Source organism: Vulpes vulpes, chromosome 15 (assembly GCF_048418805.1).
Source record: "Vulpes vulpes isolate BD-2025 chromosome 15, VulVul3, whole genome shotgun sequence".
NCBI lineage: Eukaryota > Metazoa > Chordata > Mammalia > Carnivora > Canidae > Vulpes > Vulpes vulpes.
Window position 1 is genome coordinate 17,913,389 of NC_132794.1, and position 27,278 is coordinate 17,940,666.

At 38.2% G+C, this 27,278-nt stretch overlaps 1 protein-coding gene across 7 annotated transcripts in view; it reads left to right on the forward strand.

The window, feature by feature from the left end:
- The window catches only part of APP (amyloid beta precursor protein), a 263,371-nt gene that overhangs the window by 99,484 nt on the left and 136,609 nt on the right, over positions 1 to 27,278 (forward strand). For all 7 annotated transcript variants that reach the window (XM_025995690.2, XM_025995686.2, XM_025995687.2 and 4 more), the window contains exons 4-5: positions 9,874 to 9,986; positions 11,847 to 12,040. In XM_025995690.2, the coding sequence (XP_025851475.1) occupies positions 9,874 to 9,986; positions 11,847 to 12,040 (307 nt within the window). The remainder of the gene's footprint in view (positions 1 to 9,873; positions 9,987 to 11,846; positions 12,041 to 27,278) is intronic.

The window sequence follows — 27,278 nt, forward strand, 5'->3', positions numbered from 1 at the left end:
GAGCCAAGATGCCCTTTGGCAGATGAATGGATAAAGAAGAGGTGGTATATATATACAATGGAATATTACACAGCCATCAGAAAGGATGAATAGCTACCATTCACATCAACATGGGTGGAACGGGAGGGTATTATGCTGACTGTATGGTATTCTGATAGCATATGGAACTGTGAATACAGTCTTTTTGATGTCTTTCTCTTTGGAAAAAGACAATTATCATATGATTTCACTCACTTATGGAATATAAGAAATAGTGAAAGGAACCATAAGGGAAGGAGAGGAAACTGAGTGAGGAAAAATTAAAGAGGAAGACAGACCATGAGAGACTCCTAACTCTAGGAAACGAACAAAGGGTTGAGGAAGGGGAGGTGGGTGGGGGGATGGGGTAAGCGGGTGATGGGCACTAAGAAGGGCACGTGATGAAATGAGCAGTGGGTATTACACTCTATGTTGGTAAACTAAATTTAAATAAAATATAAAATAAATTAAAATAAATTAAACCTTCCTAATATGGCTACTAAAAATTTAAAACTGCCCACATGGCCTGCATCACATTTGGACAGTGCTGCTCCGTAGTCTTGTGTAGGACTGTGTCTCCGTTCTTTTGTATCCTTCATGGAACTGGGTATACAGTGGTATCCAGCAGTACTGAGTGATAGCAGAGATGATCTCTTAAAATTAAACCAAAGCATTTTAGGCGCTAGTGCCTATCCTTGTCCTGCATCCTATTTGAGCTTTTGTGGCCAGGAGGTATGCTTAGCCTCACCTTTTCATACATGGGAATCACTAAATCCTCCTGAGTCACCGTGTAATTTTCTGCCCCTTCTACTTTCAAATACAGAATTCTTTCTACCCTCATCTGTATCTTCTGTGATTAAAGAAACAAAGGACAAAACAGGAGTGACTTGACTCTCAGGGCTGGTGAAAAGGCATCCCATTCTTAAAAGTGTGCCAGAATGAGAAATCTATGAGACGAGACCCAGGCTTATGGAAAGAAGGCATGAACAATTGGAGTATATTTTTTTAAAAGGACAAACCAAGGATGCCTGGGTGGCTCAGTGGTTCAGCGTCTGCCTTTTTTTGACTCAGGTCATGATCCTGGGGTCCTGGGATCAAATCCCGCATTAGGCTCCCCATAGGGAGCCTGCTTCTCTCTCTGCGTCCCCCCCCCCGCCTCTCTCTTTCTCTCTCTGTGTCTCTCATGAATGAAAAAATCTTTAAAACAAAAAAAAAAGACCAATCAAGCCAGTCACAAAAAAGACCAGTACTGTACAATTCCAGTCACATGAAGTACCTAGATTCTTCAGTTCATAAAGACAGTACAGTGCTGGTTACCAGAGGGTTGGGGGGAGAGGAAAAGAGGAATTGTGTAATTCATATAGTTTCAGTTCTGCAAGATGAAAAGAGATGGGTTGCACAATAATGTGAATATATTTAACACTCTCAAACTGTACACTTAAGAATGGCAAAAGTGGTAAATTTTATGTCATGTATATTCTAAGATGATTAAAAGAAAAAGGAAAAGACAAGCCAGGGGTGCCTGGCCAACTCAGTTGGTGTAACGTGCAACTCAGTCTTGGGGTTGTGAGTTTGAACCCCACATTAGGCATGGAGTGTACTTAAAAATTTTTTTTTATATTTTATTTATTTATTTGTGAGAGACACAGAGAGAGGCAGAGACATAGAGGGAGAAGCAGGTTTCTCGCAGGGAGCCTGAAGCAGGACTCGATACCCGGACCGGGATCACGCCCTGAACTGAATGAAGGCAGATGCTCAACCATTAAGCCACCCAGGCATCCCCTCCCTCAAAAAAAAAATAAAAATAAAAATAAAAAAATAAAAGACAAGCCATCCTAACAAGTATTTCATAATAACCTGTAACTTTAAAAACAACAGAACAAAAAAACCTTAATAAGATTAGTTATAATGGATTACCTTAAGTAGACCCTTGCTACCTGAAGGAACAGCTGAGTTGACTCACTTGGGAGCTTGTTACACAAGCAGACTAGGTCCTACCTTGGGCACATCCAATCAGAAATTTCATTTTAATAAGATCCCCAGATGATTTGTGTCTGTGTTGAAGCTTAAGAAGCCCAGCTGTATGCACCATTTTTCAGTGTGGTTCATGAACTACCTGACTCAGAATCTGTCACTGGGGAGGTCTGTTTTTCGGGTACATCCCCCACGCCTAGGTCAGGTGCTGGGATCCTAGTGCTGGGATGAGAGGGAAGAAAGATGAGTCTCTATGCTGACCCAGCACACCAGGTGCTTCTGAAGCTTTTTAGAGTTGGCACACCCCTGATCTGGAAAGATTTAACAACCATCATTTTCATAATTCCATCTTTTAACTGATGTTGGAATTACTATAAATGTAAGTAACAAAGAAGGCCCATGATTGATAAAACCAAGAATATTAGTAATACAATAAAAGAGAGGCAACAGGAAAAGCACACGTAGCTTAACTACTCTAGGGTTGGTTGATGAGAAAGCCGTGATGCACATTCTGTGGAATGTTATGACATATTCCTGGGGTGTGGTTAGCATTACAGTTGAGCTAGACCTGGAGTCCAGCTTGGTTCTGTTATGAGCTGCACAGAAATTAGTCTCCAAGCCTGAGATTCTTCATCTATAAAGGGTAATTGAATTCTATTATGTATACATTTCTAAGACAAGATTAACCAATTTGGAAAGCAAAGCATCTCCTTTCTTATTGATATGTGTAATTATTCTGCAATAGAATTTATTTTTAAGGATTTTATTTATTTAACAGAGCAAGAGAGACAGAGAACGAAGGTAGGGGGGCAAAGGGAGAAGCAAACTCCCTGCAGAGCAGGAAGCCTGATCTAGGGCTCGATCTAGGGCTCGATCCTAGGACCCTGTGATGATGACCTGAGCCAAAGGCAGACACTTAAGCAACTGAGCCACCCAGGTGCTCCTGAAATAGAATTTAAGTAGTACACATCACACAAATGATTCGGGGAGAGATTTCCCTAGTTTCTTTTCAGCCATAGTAATCTCACAGACACGCTTTTGAAAGCCAATGTTGATGCAGAGGTGAACAGGTATGAAATCTTATATGAAGACTTCCAAAAAAAATTCTTAAATAAATCTTAAGCTTTAGACTTACAGAAAAATTGAGAGGATAGCCCAGAGAGTCCCCATATGCCCCCTCAGCCAGCTTCCCTTATTATCAACATCTTCCATTAATATGGTTCATTTGTTGGAATGAATGAACCAGTCGTGAGACATTATTAATAATAAAGTCCATACTTTGCTCAGATTTTCTTAGTTTTCAAGATCCTGTTCAGGAAAACCATTGTACTTAGTTGTCAGATATGAGGAGTTAGCCTCCTTCTGGCTGTGACCGCTTCTCATACTTTCCCTGTTTTTAACGACCTTGGCAGTTTTCAGGAGCACCAGTTAGGTATTTTGTTGGATGCTCCTGTTGAGATTTTCTCCTGGTTAGACTGGTGTTATGGGTTTTTGGAAAGAAGACCACAGAAGTAAAGTGCCCTTTTCATCATCCATTAAGTACATCTGGCATCAACTTGATATGCCACTGTTGATATTGACCGTGATGGCTGGGGGAGTGTTTGTCAGGTTTCTCCAACAATGTGAAGTTACTGCCTGTTGCCCCACCAGGTGCTGGACTCAGGGAGGAAGTCCCCTCACATAGCCAACAATCAGGGAGTGGAGATTTATGCTTCACCTCTTTAGGGCAGAGTATCTATGTGGATTATCTGCAGTTCTTCTCCACACATTTGTCTCATTCCACCTATTTATTTGTTTATTCAGTTATTTGGACTTACAAATACATTGAACTACAATCTAATGCTACTTTATAGATTTTATGGCTCATATCATTTCCACGCTAGCCAGTGGGAGCTTTTTTTAGTTGGCTCTTGTGCTTCTTTCACATACTGTCTTTTTTTCCCCCCTAAACAAGATGCTTCAGACTCATCTACTCATCTTGTGTATATTTCCTGCTCCAGTCCTAGAATCAGCCATTTCCACAAAGGAGCCCTGGTTCCTTTATTGGAGAATGGCATTAGAAACTAAGATGTGAGTCTACCGCCATACCCACCCCCACTCCCACCCCCCCAACACACCTGATCCCATCTGATCTCTGATGCGAAGTATACTTACTTCTACCAGACTGCCTTTGCCCTTGGGTCCCCTCAGCTGACAGAGGGAGCAGTAGGCTGGAGTACATTCATCCTTATATTAATACATATCTGTAAATACTCTTAAAGCCAAGCATCTGTGTCTATATTAAGCCAAATATGAGTTCATCTTGACATCTCCAGCTCTCCCCTATTATTGCCACATGGATCTTTCCACCTCTTCCCCTTGCTAATCTGTAAATTCCCAACCATGGAAAGCCTGCTGCCACTCACCCTCCATTTACTTAATTATTCAGTTTCAGCACACTTGCATAGCCATTTCGAACTTGCTAGTTCATTCCTATGTGAGGCTTTTGGAGAGCTGCAAAATTGCTAACCAGTGTTCATTGTGACCTTCTTCCCCATCCCCCTTTCCTGAATCGTCTTTCTCTCTTGAGAGCCCAGGAAGGAAGGACAGCCCTTGGGCATAAAGAAATCCCTAGACCTCAGACATTCCCACCATTTCCATTTCCATGATTCTGGCCAACACCAGAATCTTGTCTTTGGAAGTTCACAGAACACATTGTTTTTTAAATCTGAGATCTCTGTACCTTGAGGTTCTTATGTGTGGTTCTGGAATCTTTTAATCGATCTGTGCACTCCCACTCTGAACAATTTAGCTGTGCACAAATTTGCTCTTTCCTCTGACCATCCATTTGTCCCCTCTCCCCATTTCTCCCTGTGCTGTGAATTCAGAGTCCTGGTGGTTTTAGTTGTAACACTTTATACTCAGTTCTGTCTTCTTCTGGGAATTATCTGCCTTTTGAAAAGGCAGCATAAAGAAATTAAAAAATACATTTCTATATTTGAATTCCATGACACAAAAGATCCTCCACTTGCCAATTTAATATTTATTTGTGACTATTCCTTTTTTAAAAAATCCCACATTTTTTCATTCATGGTGACAGTGTGCTCTGCTGAAAATACTCTCACAGATTCCCTTGCAGCTGAGTGCAGCCAGATAACAGTAATCTGAGGATGTAGAAAACAGGGAGGGTATCCATCCCATGGGAAATGGCAAAGCTGTGTGAGGGCAAAAAAAAAACCCAAAACAAAACAGAAAACCATCATCCCTTGGCCTGCTTCCTGTATGCAATTGTGACCCTTTTTGAAAAGATTTTATTTACTTATTTATTTGAGAGACAGACAGAGCATGAGAGTGGGGTGGGGGCAGAGGGAAAGGGACAAGCAGGCTCCCCACTGAGCAGGGAACCCGATGTGGGGCTTCATGTCAGGACCCCAGGATCATGACCTGAGCCAAAGGCAGATGCTTAACCACCTGAGCTACCCAGGCGCCCCAACTGTGGCCATTTTGAACATGACCATAGAACATGAAGACAAAAATCACCATGCTAAGGATGGCAGTACAGAAAGAGGGGATAGCCTGGACCATGAGGGTGACATTGAAAACCTGCACCAGCCCCAGCCTCAGCACTAGACTTGACATGTGAGAAAAAGCACCCCATCATGTCTTAAAGCCATGGCTTTTTACAAATCCTGTTCTGTGCTGTGCAACGCATTCCCTGCTGTTTCATATGGTTTGCTAGGTGTTTTAAATCTAGTTTTGTTGTCAAATAGACTGCATTGTACATTATAACATTGAAGCATTTTACTAAAAATGAATCTACTTTTATGAAAGAGAGAATTTAGCAAGTAACTTATTTCAACCAGAGTTTAAATGACGATAAAGTTGAGTTACCATTCTTGGTTGGAGAGCGCAGAGGTGCAGATTTTTAGACCATGTCCACCCCCAATTGGCTCTGTGGGCAAGCCACTTGACCTGGGCTCTTTGCCTCCCATCTGCAAAATGAGGTAATTTGAGCTTAGATGATCCTCTCAAAGACCACCAAAAGAGCCAGTAGATTAAGGACTCAACTGCAGAGTCCCAGCTGAACTGGGCATTATTGTTCATCTTGCCAAGACTTTTTGGCCAACACATCTTGTTCATTAGCTTTGAAAATCCCCTTTCAGCTGGAGTGTGTGTATGTGCGTGAGTGCGTGATATAAATTGTAATTTTTTTTAAATAAAAGACCAGATTGTATGCTTATTGATAAATTTGCACAGTATATATTGATGAATTTATCCACTAAGATCAAATGGTGCCAGATGTCCCAGAGGTCAGCATAAATAGGAACATGGTTTTTCATTATGGCACTTAATTCATTTTGATCTCTTTCACTTGAATTATGTAAAAAATTGTGTGTGTGTGTGTGTGTGTGTGTGTGTTTTATGTGAAGGATCAGACCAAGGAAACCAGAAGGTTTATTTTAAAAATAAAAGCATACATACTTTTAGATGGAACCTCCAGGTACGTACTATCAGGGTTTTTGTTTTTTGTTTTTTGTTTTTTTAATTAAAAAACTATTTTTTAGAGCAGTTTTAGATTCACAGCAACATTGAGTGAATAGTACAGAGAGTTGCCATATGTCTCCTCTTGTATCATAGATTTTTAAGAATAATTCTTTTAGAATTAAAAGGGGAGAGACTATAAACCATGTTAAACTAAACTAGATTGTGAGAAAGGATATTCTTACCACTCCTCTTTAATTCTTTATTAAAAATTTTTAACAGATTTTTGTGATTTAATTGCTTAAAATTTCTGATGTGTAACATTCTGGTTTGTTTCATCAATTTTGAAAGTAATTTAAGCAGGGCTATAAAACCACAAAGTCATTGCCAAATTTTATTCTAATGTTAGAGTATAATGAGTTTCCTATTTTGCCATTAGTCCTGAGGGCTTATTAAATAACCAGTATTTATCCTTAAAAAAAAAAAAAAAGCAGTCTCATTCGGGAAGCATATATTTCTTGGCTGTATACATTATTAGAAACCTAAGAGCATCTTTACAATGCTAAATGAAATGTCCTTTTGCAAATTAAAAACGAATTCTAATATCTTTTTACAAATGAATGCAATACATGTTCTTTTGATGAACACGAGGTTTCACCAAGACAAATACCTTTCAGTGACTTTGGCTTTGCAATAAAATTGTGTCCTCAGCAGACTGGCCTCCAGGCAAAGTAAAACCAGACACACTATTAGCCAGTTTATGCTGCAAAAACTCTTTCAGTTCAAGGTTGAAAGTATCTGACACCTGTCCCTGATTGTCTCATGAGCTGACCTAATAGCCTTGGGCCAGGCATTTAATCTTTCCAATAATTGTAAAAAAAAATTCTTTTTAAGTCACTTAGTGTGTTGGACATTTGTAGATATGGCAGTATGGTTTGACTCACCAAACAGTAAATGAAGCAGCATCTTCAAGCCTTCGATCACTTCTTGCTCCCAAGAAGCAAGTGTGTGGCCTTGAAAATCGGAATGCTGAGGTGTCAAGGATTCTTACTGACAGCTACACTTGATTGCCTAATCCTGAGAAACCATGAAGAATCCTCCTGTATTGACTTTGGATGAGATTACTTTTATTTTCAATCCTCCAACTCATCCAGGATTTAGTTTGGTTGTTGGTTGTTTTGGTTTGTTTTTTAGTATTCTGTGTAAGAGTAAAGGGGGGAAAATGTGTCACTTGCATTATTATTATTTCTTTCCCTATACTGTGTATATATCTTAATGTTCATCTCTGAGGCGAGGTTATAATCTCCTATGGGCAGGTGGCCTTAGACACGTTTCTTGGCAGGCATTTCTCCCCTGGGAAGTGAGGTTGATATTATTAGAGATGTGTCACACAGCTGTTGCAGAGCTGAGGCCCAATGTTTCCCATGAAGCCCCAGCCACTGCTATGGCAAAAGGTCCCAGGACTTGTGGGTTCCTTGGCCATAAGTACCACCCACATCCTTTGGGAGCACCATGTCTCATTTGTGCATTCTCTTAACTCACAATACAATACTGTAGCCATCAAAGGTTGTCTTAAAGATTTAAGGAAGGACAAGATGAAAGGTCCTTCAATCCCCTATGATTTGCTTAGGTTTTTTTTATCTAAATACTGTTCCTTAAAATGAGTACATAAATACCATGAAACATCTTGCCTGTTTGAGCTAGAAACAGACCAAATTTACAGGGGCACTTGGGTGGCTCAGTGGTTGAGCGTCTGCCTTTGGCTCAGGTCGTGATCCCCGGAGGGAGCCTGCCTCACCCTCTGCCTATGTCTCTGCCTCTCTCTCATGAATAAATAAAAACAATCTTCAAAAAATAAAAAATAAAAACCCTTACAGATAGAAAGTTTTAAAGAACACTTTTCTGTAACAAGAATAAAAAAGTTTTTTATCTTTTCCCTCTCAGAGGCTTCATCACTCTTTATGGTCCATTTCAGAAAAATTGGTGTTAACATACTGTGTAAGGAAACAGTTCATTTTCTTCGCTGGAATGTGGACAATGGGTATTCCCGCTTACTTGTGGTTGGTTTAAATCTGTTCTTACCTGTCATGCCTGAAGGATGGCAGTGCCCTTGTCTCCCTGCTCTTGTGGTCGCCCTACCTTCACTTGATTAAAGAGTTTGTCAGAAAAACACACCTGAGCCTGTCATTCCTGTTTAAAGTATCTTTTGGCCTAGGTTGCCTCCAAAATGGTATCCAGAACTTTAGATTCTACAATTAGGAGCCCAGCATCTTCCTCCAGTCTCATTTATTTCTGCCCCCTTTTATACACTTACCTTGTGTTCCAGCCATGTTGGATTTTTCTCTCCTCTACACATACGCCTCACCCTTTCTTTTCTCTCTCTTTGGCACAGGTGCCTTTTGCCATCCATCCATCTATCCAGGATGGTCATATCTGCCACAACTGGGCAGGGATCAGGAGTGCAATGCTAATAAACAAGATAGACACTCTTCTTACATCTCAGGACTTCATTCATTTTCTGCACAGCATCCTCTTACTCATCCACATGGACTCATCTGTGATGTTACTTCCACTTTGAGTTCTTTCCCAGTGCATCCAAGCAGATGTGTTCACTCTGTAGGCCCAGCACCTTCTTCATCTCCATTACATTTAACATCTTCATTCATCAGGATATCTGTTGCCTGCTGTGTGCAAGCTGGGATTACTCTAGGAACAAAACAAATGAAAATTAAGTTCATAGCTTACATTCTATAATTATCCAATTATTATACTCATAAGAATGTAAGCGTTCTTGCAGGACTTTATGTAATATTTTTGTATCTCCAGTACCGATTATGCTAGAAATAATTTGCAGGATATACATTTTCTTTAAAAATACAGCAAAAATCTAAGGACCAGTGTTTACATTTTAATTGAATTAAGCCGTGTGTGTGTGAGACCTATAAACATATACATATATAGATTTTGTTTGTTTAGGGAGTAGAAAAATACTAAATTTTCTACTAGCTTCCAGATGGAGGAAATGTCCAAGAAGTAGGGGTGGACAATTATATATGTTGATTGCACTCAAATGATTGCCTAGGCAGTGTCAATCTGTATTTCCCCCCATGTTGTAATTGAATGGCAGCTTTTTACATAATTAACTTTGCAGTCAGAGCCTCACGTTAATTAAATAAAAATTTCACTTAAAACATGTGGGAAGTACTTTAACCATCAAGGTTGAATGTGGCAAGGAACTGGGCTTAGGACACAGGATTGAATATTCTAATGGCACCAGTCTTTCTTGTATTGATTGCTTTGTCATTGAAAAAGCTGTATAACTTCTGAAGTACTTTAGCCCATCTTTCCTTGATACCAACCCAGTAACAAGCCCCCCATGATGTGGACGGAATGACATGAAGCGTTTTCCCTTTCTTGCAGTTGGCGAGTTTGTCAGTGATGCCCTCCTTGTTCCTGACAAGTGCAAATTCTTACACCAGGAGAGGATGGATGTTTGTGAAACCCACCTTCACTGGCACACCGTCGCCAAAGAGGTACCGACCCAGACATTCTTTCTTCTCCTAAGGGGAAGATTCCCTAGGAACATATGTAATGACATTTTAGAAGAGATTTTCAAGTAGTAGCCACATTGATAAAGAAGTTATATTTATTATTTAGAAAAGAAAAAACTATCCATGAGCAATTTTCAGGAATCAAAACCAGGTTGGCTTAGTTATTAGATTTATTAAGTGTCTATGCTGTGTTTTATAAATTGGAAACTATAATCTTAACACTTTCCATAAACCTTACAAGGTACCTTTTTTCCCAAATTATTTTTCATTTGCCTCTTGTTTTCCTTTGTCATATACAGAGTTTTTCTAACATGACCTTTTCTCCTGTCATCTATTGGGGAATGTAGTGCTAGAACAGGAAGTAACTTGTCCAATGCCACCAGTTTCTAAGTTATGCCATCCAATTTCTCGTTGACCATGCCACGCTGCCACTTCCACTTTTCCATGGTGGTTGAATCCGTGGCACCATTCCTAACTTTTGTTAACTCCTTGCTTTTGGCAAAGTGGATTAATAATGTGAAGCAGCATAAGCGGTTACATTTTATTATCATCTTCAAAACTGCCTTGTCCCTTTCATATATTATGAAATTTTTCTAATAAATACATGTAGCTTTTGTGGAAGATCAGTCTCCTAGAATTAGGCTCCTCTGTCAGGAGGTTCTCAAGTGAGGTCAGTTTTGTTCCCTCACCCCTCCCCAGATACATGTGGCAATGTCTGGAGACAGTTTTGGTTGTCCTAATGGACAGGGGTGGTGCTTCTAGCATTCGGGGGGCTAGAAGGCAGAGATTCTACTAACCATTCTTCACTGAACAGATGGCCTCTCTTCCATCTCTCCTCCATTATCTGATCCAAAATATCAATAGTACTGATGGTTAGAAATCCTGATCTAGCTCAGATAACTTTGAAGTTGTTAGGCAGAAAACACCACTTAAGAATTAGCATTAATTTTGCCTTTTATAAAATAATATGCTCCGATTTACTGCAAAACAAAACATTTTTTATAGAAAAATGTGTTTTGGAGGTTTAAGAGCTTTCTAGATCTTAAGAAAACAGGCCAATTTGAAGCTCAGTTACCCATCTGATAACTTCATTTTCATTTGTTCTTGAGTTAGAAAACAAAACATATTTTGTTACTAAGAAACAAAAATGACTTTAATTCTTTGAAGTCAAAATATACTCTGTAATATTTTCATTGTTTATCTGTATGTGTTGAATTATTAATCTTTCCCCTGTCACCAGTGAATGCTTTCAAAGCTTTATGCTAATTTTGATTTGCACAAATGTAGCAAAAATCCCAGGAAAGCAAAAGAGTGTTGAAGGAGAAATCTCTAATTTAGACTATAAGTTTTGATTCATGGCAGAGGATAATTTCTTTTCTTCTTTGTTATCCTGGAAGTGAGCCAAGAGAGTTTGAATGTCTAGAATAAGATATGTCCACGTGAGACAAACTTCCATCTCAAGTGGACGTGGAAGTATGCTGGGGATGTTCATGGAGCTATATGTCTTCCCGATAGACTAATGACACCACAGAGCATTGGTTCTCTCCATGCACAATGCATTCTATATCTTATTTCCCAAAGTTTCCATTCCAGTTGTTTTTATTAATTTCTATAGTATAACAACATATCCTTATTAAATAAGTTACAAAATAAGAGTACTGAAGTAGTCTGTGCTAAAGAAATTTGTAAATCTTCTCAAAACAGCAAATGGCCCTTTCCATTGTTAGACTGGTTCTTGATATACTGGGTCTCTGTGTTGAATATGATATTTGGGATTTTCTTACAATGAAGCAAATCTACTCTGCCACCCTCACTATTTTTTTTTCTCCTTCCCTTCTGTAGACCTGTAGTGAGAAGAGTACCAGCTTGCACAACTACGCCATGTTGCTGCCCTGTGAAATTGACAAGTTCCGAGGGGTGGAATTTGTATGTTGCCCGCTGGCCGAAGAAAGTGACAATATTGACTCAGCAGACGCAGAGGAGGATGACTCAGATGTCTGGTGGGGTGGAGCAGATACAGACTATGCAGATGGGAGGTAAGGTGGCCCTTGTTCTCTCATAGTCACTAGAACATCTAGCACACACTTTTGTTTCTTCTATACACATATCTTTGCATTTCTCATTTCAAGGCATATCTGCCCACCCTTGTCAATGTTTGCTGTTATGAGAAAAAAAAAAATCCTAACATGAACTCCTGTTATGGTTGTGGCCAGTGGTTTAATTTTTAATCTAACTAAATAGCCATCACTGAGTTAATTTTAACTATTTTATTTGTATCTCCAAAGTTGACATCAAAATTCCACTGATTGTATAAGATGTATTTCTATGGAGAATTGAAATCTAAGTAAGTTGACTGGCCTTCTCTTTTGGTCTACAACTTAGAAATGTTTTTTAGACAAGATTTTAGGATTATCTCATCAGTCATTAGCGAAATCTGAAGTTTTGTTAAGAAGGGTTGCTTTGGGCTTTTTTTGTTTATCTTTGTGGGTTTTTTGATCTTTAATCATCTCTTCCTTAGTGAATGAAGTCAGAGGCATTCAGAAGTGTTTGCTTAAAATTCTTTCACTGTCCCTGGTTTCACGATGGTTAAGAATTATATTTTCATCTCTTTTTCTTTGGGATCTTAATCCCATAACTTCTGGATTCTTATTTTTTATTAAAAGCAAACATCTATATTCAGTTCATAAAATTATAAAACTAGAATTTGGGGATTAGAAAGACCATCTGGTTCCATCTTCAGTTTCATGTTCTGTTGTTCCCCAGTGGCAATGATCCCACTTTCCTTCAGGATTCCCTCAGATATTCCCTGGTGTCACAGATGTTCCAAAAGAACATTAAGTATGAATTAAGACTAAGAGTTATTAATATCAAGTTTTCTGACTTACAGAATCAGGTAGGAATATATTTATAATGTATTATGTAGAATTCTTTAAAATAATTTTACAGAGATACAACTGCATTTTACAAATATATGTGTCTATACACTGAGGAACTCAATTTTTTTTTTTTTAAGATTTATTTCAGAGAAAGAGAGATGAGGGGAAAGGGCAGAGAAGGAGAGGGAATCGCCAGCAGATTTCTCACTGAGTGCGGAGCCCACCTCAGGCCTCAACCTCACAACCCTGAGATCATGACCTGAGCCAAAACCAAGAGTCAAATGTTTGACTGACTAAGCCACTCAGGCTTCTTTTTGGTGGCTGTTATCCAATTTTACCATAACTTTTTTTGTGAGTTAAGCTCCTTTGTCTTCCCTTTTTGCTAGATTTAGAAAAATTGTGTTCAGGGTAGCGGGACATAAAGCTAAACAAACAAGTAAATTACAAAGAACAAGAGAAAAAAGGATGGCCTGGGTGGCTCAGTGGTTGAGTATCTGCCTTTGGCTCAGGTCATCATCCCGGGATCCTGGGATTGAATTGCACATCAGGCTCCCCGCAGGGAGCCTGCTATTCTCTCTATGTCTCTGCCTCTCTCTCTGTGTCTCTCATGAATAAATAAATAAAACTTAAAAAAAAAAATAGAAGAAGAGAAAGAAATAAGGGGACAATCAGCTGTATGCTTCACAATATTTCTTTCCATACAAGTTGATAGTTCAGTGAATAAACTTCTCCGAGGTCAGGAAACATCAGGGAGAACAGGTTTTGCAACTGGGAAAGCATCTGAGCTTTTTTCCCCCAGGATTGTTTGATTGAGTTCTGGGCTATGGCTGGTCCCCTACCTGTTCCATGAGCCTGGTGTAGAAATGTCCATTGGTTTAATTGCTGCTTTGCCTAAAAGTTGGAATTGCCTAGTTCTTACTGCTTTTATGATAGTTTTTGCATATCTTTTCCTTAGTTATTTCTAGATTTGAAAGCTTCAGAATGAATCCTTGAAAAATTCTTGTCATCGGGGTTCTTAATACCTTATGCCAGTGCATCCAGTATTAGAAAGGGAATTTGAAGTTTTTCTTTTGTCATAGTCTGATACTTGCTCATTTCCCATCACTGAATTGACTCTGTGTTTAAGAAACAACCCAAATAGTGGCGAGTAAACCAAGAGAGTTCCATGACCGCTGTTAAAATTAGAATTAGCTGTGCACCTATAACCCTGTATTAAGGTTGGTAATCCACCATTTGTGACCATTCGTGTAGAAGGAACTTTTATAATTAAGAATAGATATTTTTGTTGTATCCTGAGAGTGACAGGCTTTTGCCAGGCCCCCTTTTCTTTCTCAGCTAATACATTTCTTAATGTCTTATAAAACCTACTTTTTAAAAAAAGATTTATTGGGATCCCTGGGGGGCGCAGCAGTTTGGCACCTGCCTTTGGCCCAGAATGTGATCCTGGAGACCCGGGATTGAATCCCACATTGGGCTCCCGGTGCATGGAGCCTGCTTCTCCCTCTTCCTATGTCTCTGCCTCTCTCTCTCTCTCTCTCTGTGTGACTATCATAAATAAATAAAAAATTAAAAAATATTTTTTAAAAGATTTATTTCTTTATTTGAGAGAGCATGCACATACTCAGTCATGCGCACAAGTGGAAGGAGGGGCAGAAGGGGATGGAGAGAATCCTCAAGCAGACTCCCCTCTCAGTGTGGAGCCCAGTATGGGGCTGGATCCCTGGACCCTGAGGTCATGACCTGAGCTGAAACCAATAGTCAGACACTCAACTCACTGAGCCCCCCAGGCGCCCCCACCGTCCTCTTTTTCTTTTTTCTTTTCATTTCTTCTCTTCTTTTTCCTTTTCTTTTCTTTTTTGGTTGGGAGGAAAGGTCTTTTATAACTTGGAAGGATCCAATAGATAATCACTTTTACATATTCATTTGAATATCCTAGACTTGTTGATAACCCTTCACATTTTCTCACCATATTTTTGGCAGTCTTTCATATTACGGAAAAAAGAAATTTCTCTCTTTAACTGCTTCTCAGTTTTGTAAGGTTGATATACCATGTCATGTAATTAATTACTAGTTAATTCCATTTCTCATTCATGCTGTAATATCAGCTCGGATCTTAGTGTTAGGAGATGTGCCTAATTATCACTATTTGATGACTTATCACCTTCCACATAGCTGCTGATCCAAGCCACCTTCATTCCTTTTGGTTCACAGCATCACTCTCTATGCTCCACAGAGGACCCCTTCACAGCCCTTTATCATGAATTCCTACATCATGGTACCTGGGAGTTGGTAGGTTCTCCTACATCTTCATCAAGTAAACTAATAAATTTTCTCTCTCTCAACATCTCTCTGTACTTTCTTCCATTTCTTTGTTTTTCATTTTCCCTCTTATAATTATGTTCTATCTGAATACTACTTGATTACCTCCACTCCCTTTCTTGGATTTTTAAAATTTAATCAAGATTTTTTTTTTTTTAAGTATTCTTAGGTTTACAGTGAAACTGAGCAGGAGGCATAGAGAGCTCCCATTGCCCTTCCCCTCTCATCCATCCTTACCCTCTCCCAACATCCACAGCTCCCACCAGAGTGGTACATCCCAAATCCTTACTTTATACGTAGGGCTCGGCTCGCTCTTGGTGTGTTGATTCTGTGGGTTAGGACAAATGTGTAATGACATGTAGCTATCATTATGGTACCATACAGAGTATTTTCACTAAAAATCCTTTGTACTCCACCCCCACATCCCTCTCAGCCTTTCAACCCTGGCAACCACTGATCTTTTTATTGTCTTCGTAGTTTTACCTTTTCCAGAATGTCACGTAGTTGGAATCAGACAGTATGTAGGCTTTTTCAGATGCGGTTCTTTCACTTAGTAACATGCATTTAAGGTTCCTTCATGTCTTTTCACGGCTTTATAGCTTGTTTCTGTTTAGCACTCAATAATATTCCCTTGTCTGGATGTATACAGTTTGTTTATCAGTTCACCTACTGAAGGACAGCTTGATTGCTTCCAAGTTTGGGCACTGAATAAAGCTGCTGTAGACATCCATGTGCAGGCTTTTGAGTGAACCTAACTTTTTTGCTCCTTTGGTTAAATACCAAGGAGCCCAGTTGCTGGATCATATGGTAAGAGTATATTGAGGTTTTTTGTTTGTTTGTTTTGTTATGTTGTGGTTGTTGTTTTTAAGGATTTTTTTGTTTTGTTTTGTCTTTTGAGAGAGAGCAAGCATATGAGGGGGGAGGGGCAAAGGCAAAGGGAGAGAGCATCTTAAGCAGTCTCCATGCCCAGCGCAGAGTCTGATGCGTGGCTCAATCTCAGGACCCGGAGATCACGACCTGAGCCAAAGTCGAGAATCAGATGCTCAATTGACTGAGCCATCCAAGTGCCCCAGATGTTTAGTTTTATGGGCAAACTGGCACGCTCTCTTCCACAGTCGTCCTATTTTGCATGCCCACCAGCAATGAGTGACACTTGCTGTTGCTCCACTTTCTCAGCAGCATTTGGAGTCATCAGTGTTCTGGATTTGGGCCATTCTAGTAGGTACGTAGTGGTATCTCATTGTTTTAATTTGCATTTCCCTGATGATGTGATGTGGAGCATCTCTTCCAATGCTTATACACTATTCACAGATCCATTCTGTTAATGCTCGGCTGCCAGACGTTGGCTCCTTCACCTTTACCTACAGCTCTTTCCTGAATGGCTGGCCACTGCCTGAGTATGGATGATCCTTTACCTGCTACTAAACTAACTCCTCTGATTACTCCTTACCACATCAGTGTCTCTCTGGCACCTGTTACCCTTGTACTTTTTTTTTACAGGGCTCATCATACCTTGACTTCTCATTACTTGGTGTTCATACTACCTGACCCACGAATCTCTTTATTCTCTTCCCAGATAATTCTCCACACCTTGGGAACATTCCTATTTTGCATTTCTGATCCTGTTGATCCTTGATAGGAAATATTTGATGGTTCCTATAGCCTATAGCCCAGTTCAAATTCCCTTACAGACCATCCAGAACTTATTACTTGGCCCCAGCCTGCATTTCAGCATTATGCATGGGCCTCACCTTATCTACGGACACCCCCAAACACATGGCCTTTTCTTTGGGCTGTTGTTCCCACCTTTCTGCCCTACTGAAAAAGCATTTCCTTTTTCATCAGATAGTGTTAATATGCCATAAAAATATTTGTCAATTCTGAAGTGCTACCTCTTAGCATGACCTGGAAGATCATATGTGTGTGTGTGTGTGTGTGTGTGTGTATTTATTTATTTATTCATGGGAGGTATAGAAAGAGACAGGCAGAGGGAGAAGCAGACTGCCTGCAGGGATCCTGATACAGGACTGAATCCCAGGACCCTGGGATCACAACCTGAGTCAAAGGCAGACACTCAACCATTGAGCCACCCAGGTGCCCAAAAGCCTATATATTTTTTAACATTCACTTAAAAAGACACCTCCTTTACAAGTCTTCTCTGATTATCCCTTGAAATACTCTGCTTCATTCTCCCATTCTTGCTTTGTATTATTTTACTGATACTGGCTTTTCTCCTAATTAATTGTAGCCATTTCTCTTTTTTATCTGACAGAGTCTAAACTATAATTTAGACACCAAAAATATCTGGCACACTAGTCTTCAAGAAATATCAGCCAAATTCAATTATTTATTTAAAAAAAATTTCATAGCTTTTGGAAAGGACTTCATAGTCCAAGAATAGATGTTATAGAATCGCCTTGTGTTTTAGTGCAGATGTGTCCTGTAGAAATATAACGTGAGCTACATAGTGCACGTTTATACTTTTTTTTTAAGTTTATTTATTTATAATCTCTGTGACTCATTGTGGGCCTTCGAACTCACAACCTTGAGATCAAGAGTCACATGCTCCACTGATTGAGCCAGCCAGAAAACCCGGTTTATACTTCCTAAGAGTCACTTTTAAAATAGCAAGCAGATGCTGGGGAATCAATTTTAATAACATTTTCTTTAATCCAGTATATTCAAAATACTATCACTTCAACATGTAAACAGAATGAAAAGGTTACTAATGAGGTTATATTTTTTGTTTCTTTCACACAAAGTCTTTAATCTAGCATGTATTTTATGCTTACACTCCGTCTCATTCTGATTTGCTGCATTCCAGGTGCTTACACCTGGTTAGTGGTTACTGAACAGGACATTGCAGCTCCAGATACTTCAAATTTCTAATCACCCTTTGTTTTCCATTAAGACAGTGGTTTATATAGATAAGCTAGTGATGTATTTTCAGGTTGAATTCTTAATTTTTTATTTCTTTTTAACTGTCCCATGTTTTTAAAATTTAAAAGAATTTTTTTTGAGCTTAATATAATTAAAATATCAAATCCCTTATATCACTTTATTTTTCAGTCTGTTTTTTTGGTTACTCTCCAGGTATGGAGATACCCTCTCATCTGGCAAAGCAAGTAGGCCAAGTAAGAGGTGTTATATCACTGACCTGCATACATACTGGGCTCCTGCCAGCTGGCACTTCCTAGTTCCAGGAGGTAGGCCTCCTATGACACTGGAAATGCAGAATCAGAACAGAAATTTAACACATCTTACTTAAAACATCCGTGGGGGACACTCTATGACAGTTCTTGAAGAGGAAAAAATGAAGTATCACTGTCATCTTCCCCAGAAACAAAATTTGATCCACAGTTTAATATACTCTGTTTGTTGGTAGTTAATGAGATTTGTTTTGGTAGAAGGCGAGTGTGTTCCAATTGGTAATGCAGCATTTAGGAAAGCATTCTTTGTGGGATGAGCTGTTTTGTGACTGTATTGGAAAAGAAGTAAGTGTTTCAAATGATTGAATGCAGACAAGTTTGTTACTGTTCCCAGAGTCTTTTGTAAATAGCTCAGTATTTATTTCTCCAGGGTTACAGTGATTAAGTTCTCAGACCACCTCAAAATACCTATTTAAGGGTTCAGTAATGTAACTTGTTTATGGTAATAGTGCACCTATTCCAGTCATCATGGGTAAGGATTTTTCTATGGGAAAATTCATTTGGAGACTAATGTATGCACGCAGCCTGGCCTTGGCAGTGCAGATCTGGAGAGCCAGTTTGCTCCCATCTGGAACTGTAGAATCTGACCGAAAAACCATATCATCCACAGGGCTTGTTTAATTTGTACAGCAAGTAACATAAGGGAAGACCCTCTCTTTCTTTTATAATAGCACATTTCCTCTCGGAAGTAAGCTCTTATATTCTTACCCCCCAAAAAAGAATCTCAAATGACATAGTTTCTTGCTTTCAGGGTTGCAAAATTGGTGAGACTGTAATGAGAGGTAATGTAATATATATTCTTAGATAATGAGATAATATATATATTTATATATATACTTTTTTTTTTTTAATTAGGAAAAAAAGCCACTTAAAACAGATCTGGTTGACTGACTACTTTTGACTGCATCTCACCATGCCCATCTTTGAGCTGTATTTTGTAGCTCAGGAGAGTTTTCTTTGGCACAGCTATGTGTGTGTGTATGTGTGTGCGTACATGTGCACACCTGGGAACACCATACCTTATGATGCCCAGTGAGCCCAGTCAGCTGAATTGCTTCTGACTGCCTTGCCCTGCACTTTATCATAAGAGCCAGCCCAGGCAGCTCTTGATCTGGGTTCAAGCCCCATGCTGGGTGTAGAGATTCCTTTACAATAAAATCCATTTTTAAAAAAAGCCAGCCCAGGGTCTCCTGAGTGTCACAGTTGGTTACACATCTAACTCTTGTTTTTGGCTCAGGTCATGATCTTAGGGTCATGAAATCGAGCCTCCTATCAGGCTCTGTCCTGTTGAGCATGGAGCCTGCTTAAGATTCTCTCTCCCTCTGCCATCCCTCTCCTCTCTCTCAAAAAAATGAAAACAGCCAGCCCAGCAGCACTGACTTATCTGGGTACTGAGGACCCTTTATATTGGTATAATTTCCTGTATTTTAAATTATTTTACAAAAGTAAGACAAAAGGGAGAGTGAAAAATAACTTCATTTAGAAATTTTAATAAGAGTTAATATAGTAAATCTTAATTTGAATTAAAATTTAAATATAATAAACCCAGATTTTTTTCCATATTTTCTTGATTTTGAAGGTAGAGATTTCTGAAGTGGGCAGTATTCTTTGAATGCAACTAGCTGCTAATCCATCACCTGCTGTGTATTAACCTGAAATATATTCATCTTATAAATACTGACTGCAGTTTTAAAATAACATCTCTATTAGGTTACAGCCTGTTGTACTTCTTGGGTTTTTTTCTTGCATTTTCACTTGATAACTGTAAAAAAATCAATACTTTTAAGATTTGGAGAATTCATAATTTTGTTGAAGAGTGAAGAGCTACTTTCTGTCCATAATTACAAAATATTTCTTAAGTCTGGATTTATGAACACCTGTTAGAATCATCAATCCTTTTTATTTCCTTTTCATTTCTACATTAGTTCTTTACTTCTGATCACCTTTGTTGGCACTCCCATCTTTGATATTTGTCTACTTCCCAACTGTACCCAAAAGTTTTTTTGGCCTAAACATGATAGAATCTTCTGTGCAAGCATACAAAAGAGGAGAAAATACTGTCACACGTCTCCTTAGCAAATACAGTGAATGGTGCCATCTTTCTGTTAATGACTACATAGATGAGAACGCTTTCCTTTTTGTTCTTAGAACTCTGACAGTGCTCACTTTCAATTGTTGGGCCTGAGAAAATCCATCTTGGATATTGTCATCTGAAGACTTATGGTCTGAGATCTTGCTTCTGTGATCAATGTCATTCATAGTCTGATATATTTAATATTTGTGAAGTACCTCCTGTCACTTTCCTCCGATTTGCTTATGTAGAAAATGAACATTTGTGAATTTTGGTTGTGTTCAATGGAAGTCTCCTGACTTCTTTATACCTTCTGGAGAGGTGATGTAATATTTGGGTAACACAGGAATAAACTTGTGATTTCTCTGTCGCCTCATTTTTGTGGGCAATCCCCTCATCCTTTCATTTTCATATTATTTGGTCTAATTCAGCATGATTAGAAATAGTTCATGCATAGTGGTGAAATAATTGTTGGTATATTAAAAATAGGAAAATGCTGCAAAAAAATTTAGGTGTATAAAGGTTGCAGTGGACTGATAAATATAATTACAAGATAAAGAGTGATTTATTCGAATGAATAAGTAAATTAATAAGAAAATTATTAAATTTTTAATTTATTTTTAAAAATAAAATCTCTCTAAAAATGGAAAAAAAAAGTCAGAAATATTGACCCTTACAAGCAACCATTGCTCAAAATGAAATTCAGAAGGTAAGATTGTGTCTAGTGGACCCTGCTGGTAACCTGAGTGTTAATAGCTTATTGTACTTAACCAGGGGTTTACATTTGTTAGGAGACCTATGTGACTTTACACATTAAACATTTGGCCTAGTTTTTGCAAACTAGGGGCTCACCAAGTATTTGAGTAAATTGAATTGGCATTCATGTCAAAATACATATACAGAAATAGTTGCTAAACTCAGGGTTAAACTAATGGGGCTTTAAAGCAAAAACTTAAGAAGAAATAACATTCCAGACATGCAATAATTAACTGAAATTGCATCAGAAGTCTCTAAATATTTTTAAGCTTGAAATACTAAGGAAAAAAAATGCTGGGACCTCAGAATATTTGCAATAACTGCTTAGCACCATTAGTGTAGTTACTTCTTGACTATCTTCTCATTGCTTCAAAAAAATGAAATAAAATAGAATAAAATGAAATGAATTTGGGATTCTAAATGAAGGTAAGATCCATCTCTACTTGAGCTTTTGAATAAAAGTCCATTCTTAGACTAGCTTTCCTATTTGAACCAAGCAAGCAAGCATTTTTTTGTTCTTTGGTGTCCAATTGGAGCTTGTTACTAAAAAAAAAAAAAAAAGAAAGAAAGAAAGAACAGTAGGCAAAAATTTCGGGAAGTACAAGTTATAGTCGTGAGATCTGCTCAGTCCATTAGCTGTTGGCAAGCATTGTGTGATTTTAAAAATGAATAAACATCATTTTAGAACAGTGGTTCTCAACTGGGGGTGATTTTGCTGCCCAAGGGACCTTTGGAATTATCCACAGACATTTTTAGTTGCTACAACTGGGGGTGAGGCGAGGTGCCCCTGGCATTTGGTGATTAGGGATCAGGGATACTGCAAGCCTCCCACAACACACAGCCCTACCTCAGAGAAATGTCAATAGAAAACAAGGTTGAGTAACTGGCTTAGAGGTTTCTTCAGTACTGGAAAGCTTGGAAAATCATACTTTAAAACCCCTGATCTCTTGTGGACAGAAAAGCAAACACCCCAGGAGAATGCCTCTTGAGTGCAGCTTTTGTACAGATGGAAATGTTTGAGATGAAAACAAACCTTCCAAATGTCTGCATCCATAGCTTAAAAGACCATCATCAAAATGCACTCAAATATGATAGATGATTGAGGCTTCTTATTTGTACCCATTTACTTCATTAATTCTAATCACTATGTCAAATATTTTTCCCTTTCTTAGGATTACTACTCCCCATTTTGACTACAATAAATAATCAGCATATTTTCTAGGGCAAAATGATCATGTTTGGAAATTCTCAATATATTTAGAGGTATGGGAGACTATCTTCACTGAAAATATTTTTCCATTACATGTATCATACTTTTTCTAAAGGTTTTGAGTTATGGAAAATCGCCTGTAATTTGCCCTCATTGTAAATTTTGTGTTCCTGTTTGGTTTTGTTCCTATGGATATGTTTTTATTTAGTTGTGGCTAAAATATCAAATTTTTATTTGTAAATATTTTAATATTCAGAAAATATTTATAATCTTTATATCTATTCCTTCAAAGTTGGCACATCCATGTGACCATTGTCAGACTTTTTTTTTTTATTATTTGAAGGAAAGAACATGAGCGAGGCAGAGCAAAGGGAGAGGAAGAGAGAGAATCCTAAGCAGACTCCCCCACTGAGCGTGGAGCTGTCCTTAGGACTCAGTCTCACGACCCTGAGATCATGACCTGAACTGAAATCAAGAGTCAGAAATTTAACTGACTGAGCCACTCAGGCACCCGATCAGACAAATTTTTTTTTTTTTATGTTACAAAAGCCATACTTTTGAGTTCTTAATGGGCCTAGATTTCTTCCCATATTATATAATAATGGCTTGAAGGTGTATTTCCAAAATTTGGATTATTGGATTAAAAGATAAGAATGTTTTGACAGTACTTAAAAGGTATCTCAATAACGTTTAATACTATTTACAGTAAGGTATCAACAGCAAATGAATTTATTTTATCGTTGCATATTCCCCAGCACTGGATTTTTATTGTTGTTATTAATAACATGGCCCCTGCCTCATACTGGCAGGCTTTCAGGGTCTTCTAAACTGAGTTCATGAGGGTATGGACTAGGTTTTAGTGACTTCTTATACCTTCATCTGTGTATGATTAGAAATAGCCATAGTAGATCTTATGTAGTCTTGCTATGTGCAAACCATCATTCTGAATACCTTGCAAATGTTCACCCTTTTAATGTTCACAGCCCTTTAGTGTCTATAGTTATTTGTTGAATGATTTAATGAGTTAGAGAGTAGGGCTTTTCCAAAGTTCAGAATAGATATGTGCTGATTTATCTATAGTTGGAGATTTTGATATTTTTTGTCTATGCCAGGCAAATAATATAGGTATTTCAAATATAAACTTCACCAGAACCCTTTAGCAGATTCTTACTCCATTAATTCTACATTAATGAAATAAAATTAATAATCTGTATGTTTCTCATTCAACTACATTTCTTCCATTCCACCTAAAGAGCACATTTAAATCCTAATTTAGAAAGTGATTAATTCATTCAGCTTCAATCATGTTTCAGATCATAAAAAATTTCAAACCAATAAATAATTTTGACAGAACAATTCATATATATTTGAGGGAAGTAAAAAAATCCTTGATTTTGACTGATAATATCATATATGTTGATTCCATAAACAACAGTTTAATCTGGCCTAGTTAGAAGCCTTAGTTAGAATCTAAAGCTTTAGATTAGTTTAATGCAGATGGGAAGTAGGAAGGAAAATGTATTTGTGACACATGCCTAGAAAAAGACCAGAAACTGCAGAAGTCTCACTTTTTCCACTTAAAAACATCATTTTGACCGAAACTGAGTGGGCTATTTCAAGTTCTTGCCTTTAATAGAGGGACTGAGGAATTATATATAGATCCTACTTCTGCATTAGTAGAGGTCTGATCAATTTAATCCTCTTAAAAAGGAAAGAAATAGGGGGATCCCTGGGTGGCTCAGCGGTTTAGCGCCTGCCTTTGGCCCAGGGCATGATTCTGGAGTCCCGGTATAGAGTCCCACATCAGGCTCCCTGCATGGAGCCTGCTTCTCCCTCTGCCTATGTCTCTGGCGCGCTCTCTCTCTCTCTCTCTCTCTCTCTCTCTCTCTTTCTCTCATGAATAAATAAAAAAAATCTTAAAAAAAAAAAAGGAAAGGAAGACCTCTTACTCAATATTCTATGTAGAATGTTTCACAAAGATAACATCTTTTTTGTAGAGAATGGGTTCATGAATGTAGACAAATATACATAAAAATTATATCTCCACTTGATCAATAGCTAGGCCATCTTCATGTGGCTGTTATTTTTAGGTGAGTTGGTTGTCATTAGAATCAAGTAGGCTAGAGGTGGAGCTAATATTGCAGTAAGTCCATCATGGTAACACTGTTTATGGAGGGGAAATGATAATCCACTAAACTCCAACCCAAAGTAACATGTCAAAATATAAAAGATGGGAATGCTAAGCTTACTCTAATTTGAGGATAGCCATGTCCATGGCTTCATTTGAAACTGTTGATGGAGCTCCAGCATAAAGCCAAGGAATATGATTGTACTGTGTCTTCATCTGTCTTCCCTTTAAGAACTCATGGCACAATAAAATGTACCAACATAGCCCACACTGTTGAGAGCATTTTTTTATACTCTAACATGAGCACAGTTATATATTTTAAATCCATAATGGATTTATGACTTTCCTCTTCCAGAAAGATGGAAGATGCTAATAATGCTGGGTGCTGCCCATTTCTGGTCATTTCCCAGAAACTTGAACAAAGATAGCAGCAGATACCCAACATAAGGAGGGAAATCTTGCTCTTGGTCATTATTGCATAAATGCATAAAAAAGCATCTGTTCAGACTTTATTTGTGGTGGCACAGTACTAGGTATAGTTGAAGGCTAATTTAGCTGGTCTCTGTGCTCCAAGAACTTTTCTCAGAAAATAATCAGCAGATGGTAGTATGGAGGAAGTGCCCATCACCCATAGATTATTGGTGACTTTTAAGAACTTCTCATTGAATCTTGTAGTATGTTATGCACACATTGTTAGCTTGGGATGTGGAAGCTTTAGTGGCGCCACCTGAAAATGCACATCTATTAGCAGGTCAGTACTTTTCTCTATGTTTAAGGTTGGTTTTGAGAAAGAATGAGAGAGGCTTTATTTGACTAAATCTTACTTGGATCTTTGGAGTTAAAAGTCTTTGAATATGTAATCTTTCAGCTGCTTTTCTGCTTTGCATTTTGAGAAAGTGGTATTAAATGCTCAAAGAGGGGAAACTTTGGAGGAGAGTCACAAAGTGAATCATAGAAATGATAAATTACAGCCTTAAATCGTTGCCAGTGGTTGAGTCAAGAAGAATGGATTTGATGAAACAGTTTGTGGCTTTAAGACATAACTGTCACCCTGCTGGTTGCAGCTTCCAGTGCTGTTTGAGGCTCTAACTGTATCACTGTGTCTTGCACCAAAATAAGGGAACTAATTTCAAAATGATGAATAGGAGAGTGGCAGGAGCTTGCATTTTCTCTTGAGGCAACTGGCCACCTGCTTGGAGGTCTTATTAAAAATGCTGTATTTCTGTACTTAATAAGCTTGGATCTCATGTATATCAAGAAGAAAAACAAAAACACTTTAATAGTTTTAACCAGAGTTCAGTTGTGTGGCCAAACCAGTGGGGTTTGTTCTGATTTCCAAACAGGTGATGGCTGGAAAAGGAGATGTGAGATGCCTTTGAAGTAAGTGTTGGGTTGCTGCCATCAGAGTCACATCTGGCAGTGATCACTGTGCTCGCTGGGACCTAATGGTGCAAAGCTGCCCCAGTAACTGGATATGGCTGAGCGAAAAGTACCAGGGAACCATTTATTTTGTAGTAGTTACTTAGAGGGTTGGAATTTTCACTGCCAAGGATTTTACACCATTGAGGAAGGGCAGATATTTTTTAATCCTCCTAATGTCTTTTCATTGAACTGTTCAAAAATTTCCTGAATTACAAAATAGCAAAAGAGGAAGAAAGTAGAGAGCCTCATGATGTTAACAGGTTTCTGGCAGTGGTATCCCCAAGATTTCTTCTGGATATTGTTATTCTCATTGTAAAACCCCAAGTTTAGGTGGGATTCACTATTTTTCCATGTAAAGGTAGCCCTTAAAAGTATGGTACTCACTTTTGTTGTTGTTTTTCCGTGGCCTGAGGATCTACATTAGCACATTATGCCCAAAGAGGTTTCTTTTCATTAAATCCTCTTGTATACCAGAACATTATTTGGAAGTTAGTAATAATAAATTGGCCTCCAAGAGCCCTAAAATGGGAAATCAAGCTGTAATATATGATGTCATTGTCTCCTCATCTAAACCTAAATTGGTACCAAGAACTTAACCACAAAAAGACTCAGCAAAATTTTAAGAAGCCTGGATTTTTTTTATTTTTTTTATTTTTTATTTTTTTGGATTTGTTTTAGAAGGAAGCCATTCTTACAGAAAATAATTGAGTTACTCAAAACTTGTTTCCTTTCAGGAGAGATCAAGAGTAAAGAGTAAACAAAATCTTTCCCAAGGAAGAAAGAACTATAGCTTCCTTATTCACCCTCCATATTTAGGAAGTAGCACTTTCTGTGCTTACATGTAAAGTTGGGGGGTGGATTATTCCACTTGGCTGAAGCTGGTGGTCACCTGAAGTGTGTGTCTGTCTGTCTCCCTCCTGTCTACATGATCTATTGATGCTTCATTGGCTTTTAAATAGTCCTAAAGGAATAATATCCTTTCCAACGAAATTGTTTCCTCACTTAATCTGTAGCAAATTTTCCTGTAAGGAGTGAGACATGAGAACAGTAATCTTATTAATTAGTTAAAGTTCTAGAATGTACAACATTTTTAAAGAAACTGGTTTATCACTATCAGATAAATACAGTAGCTCAAACTAAGGATTTTGTATTCAAGTTATTGGTAATATTTTATCTACCATTTGTATATTATTTTGCATATATAGATTTTATATACATATTTATTTATATGAATAAATTGTTATTTATTTGCTATTGAGCAAAACAGTATGAGCACATCAAAC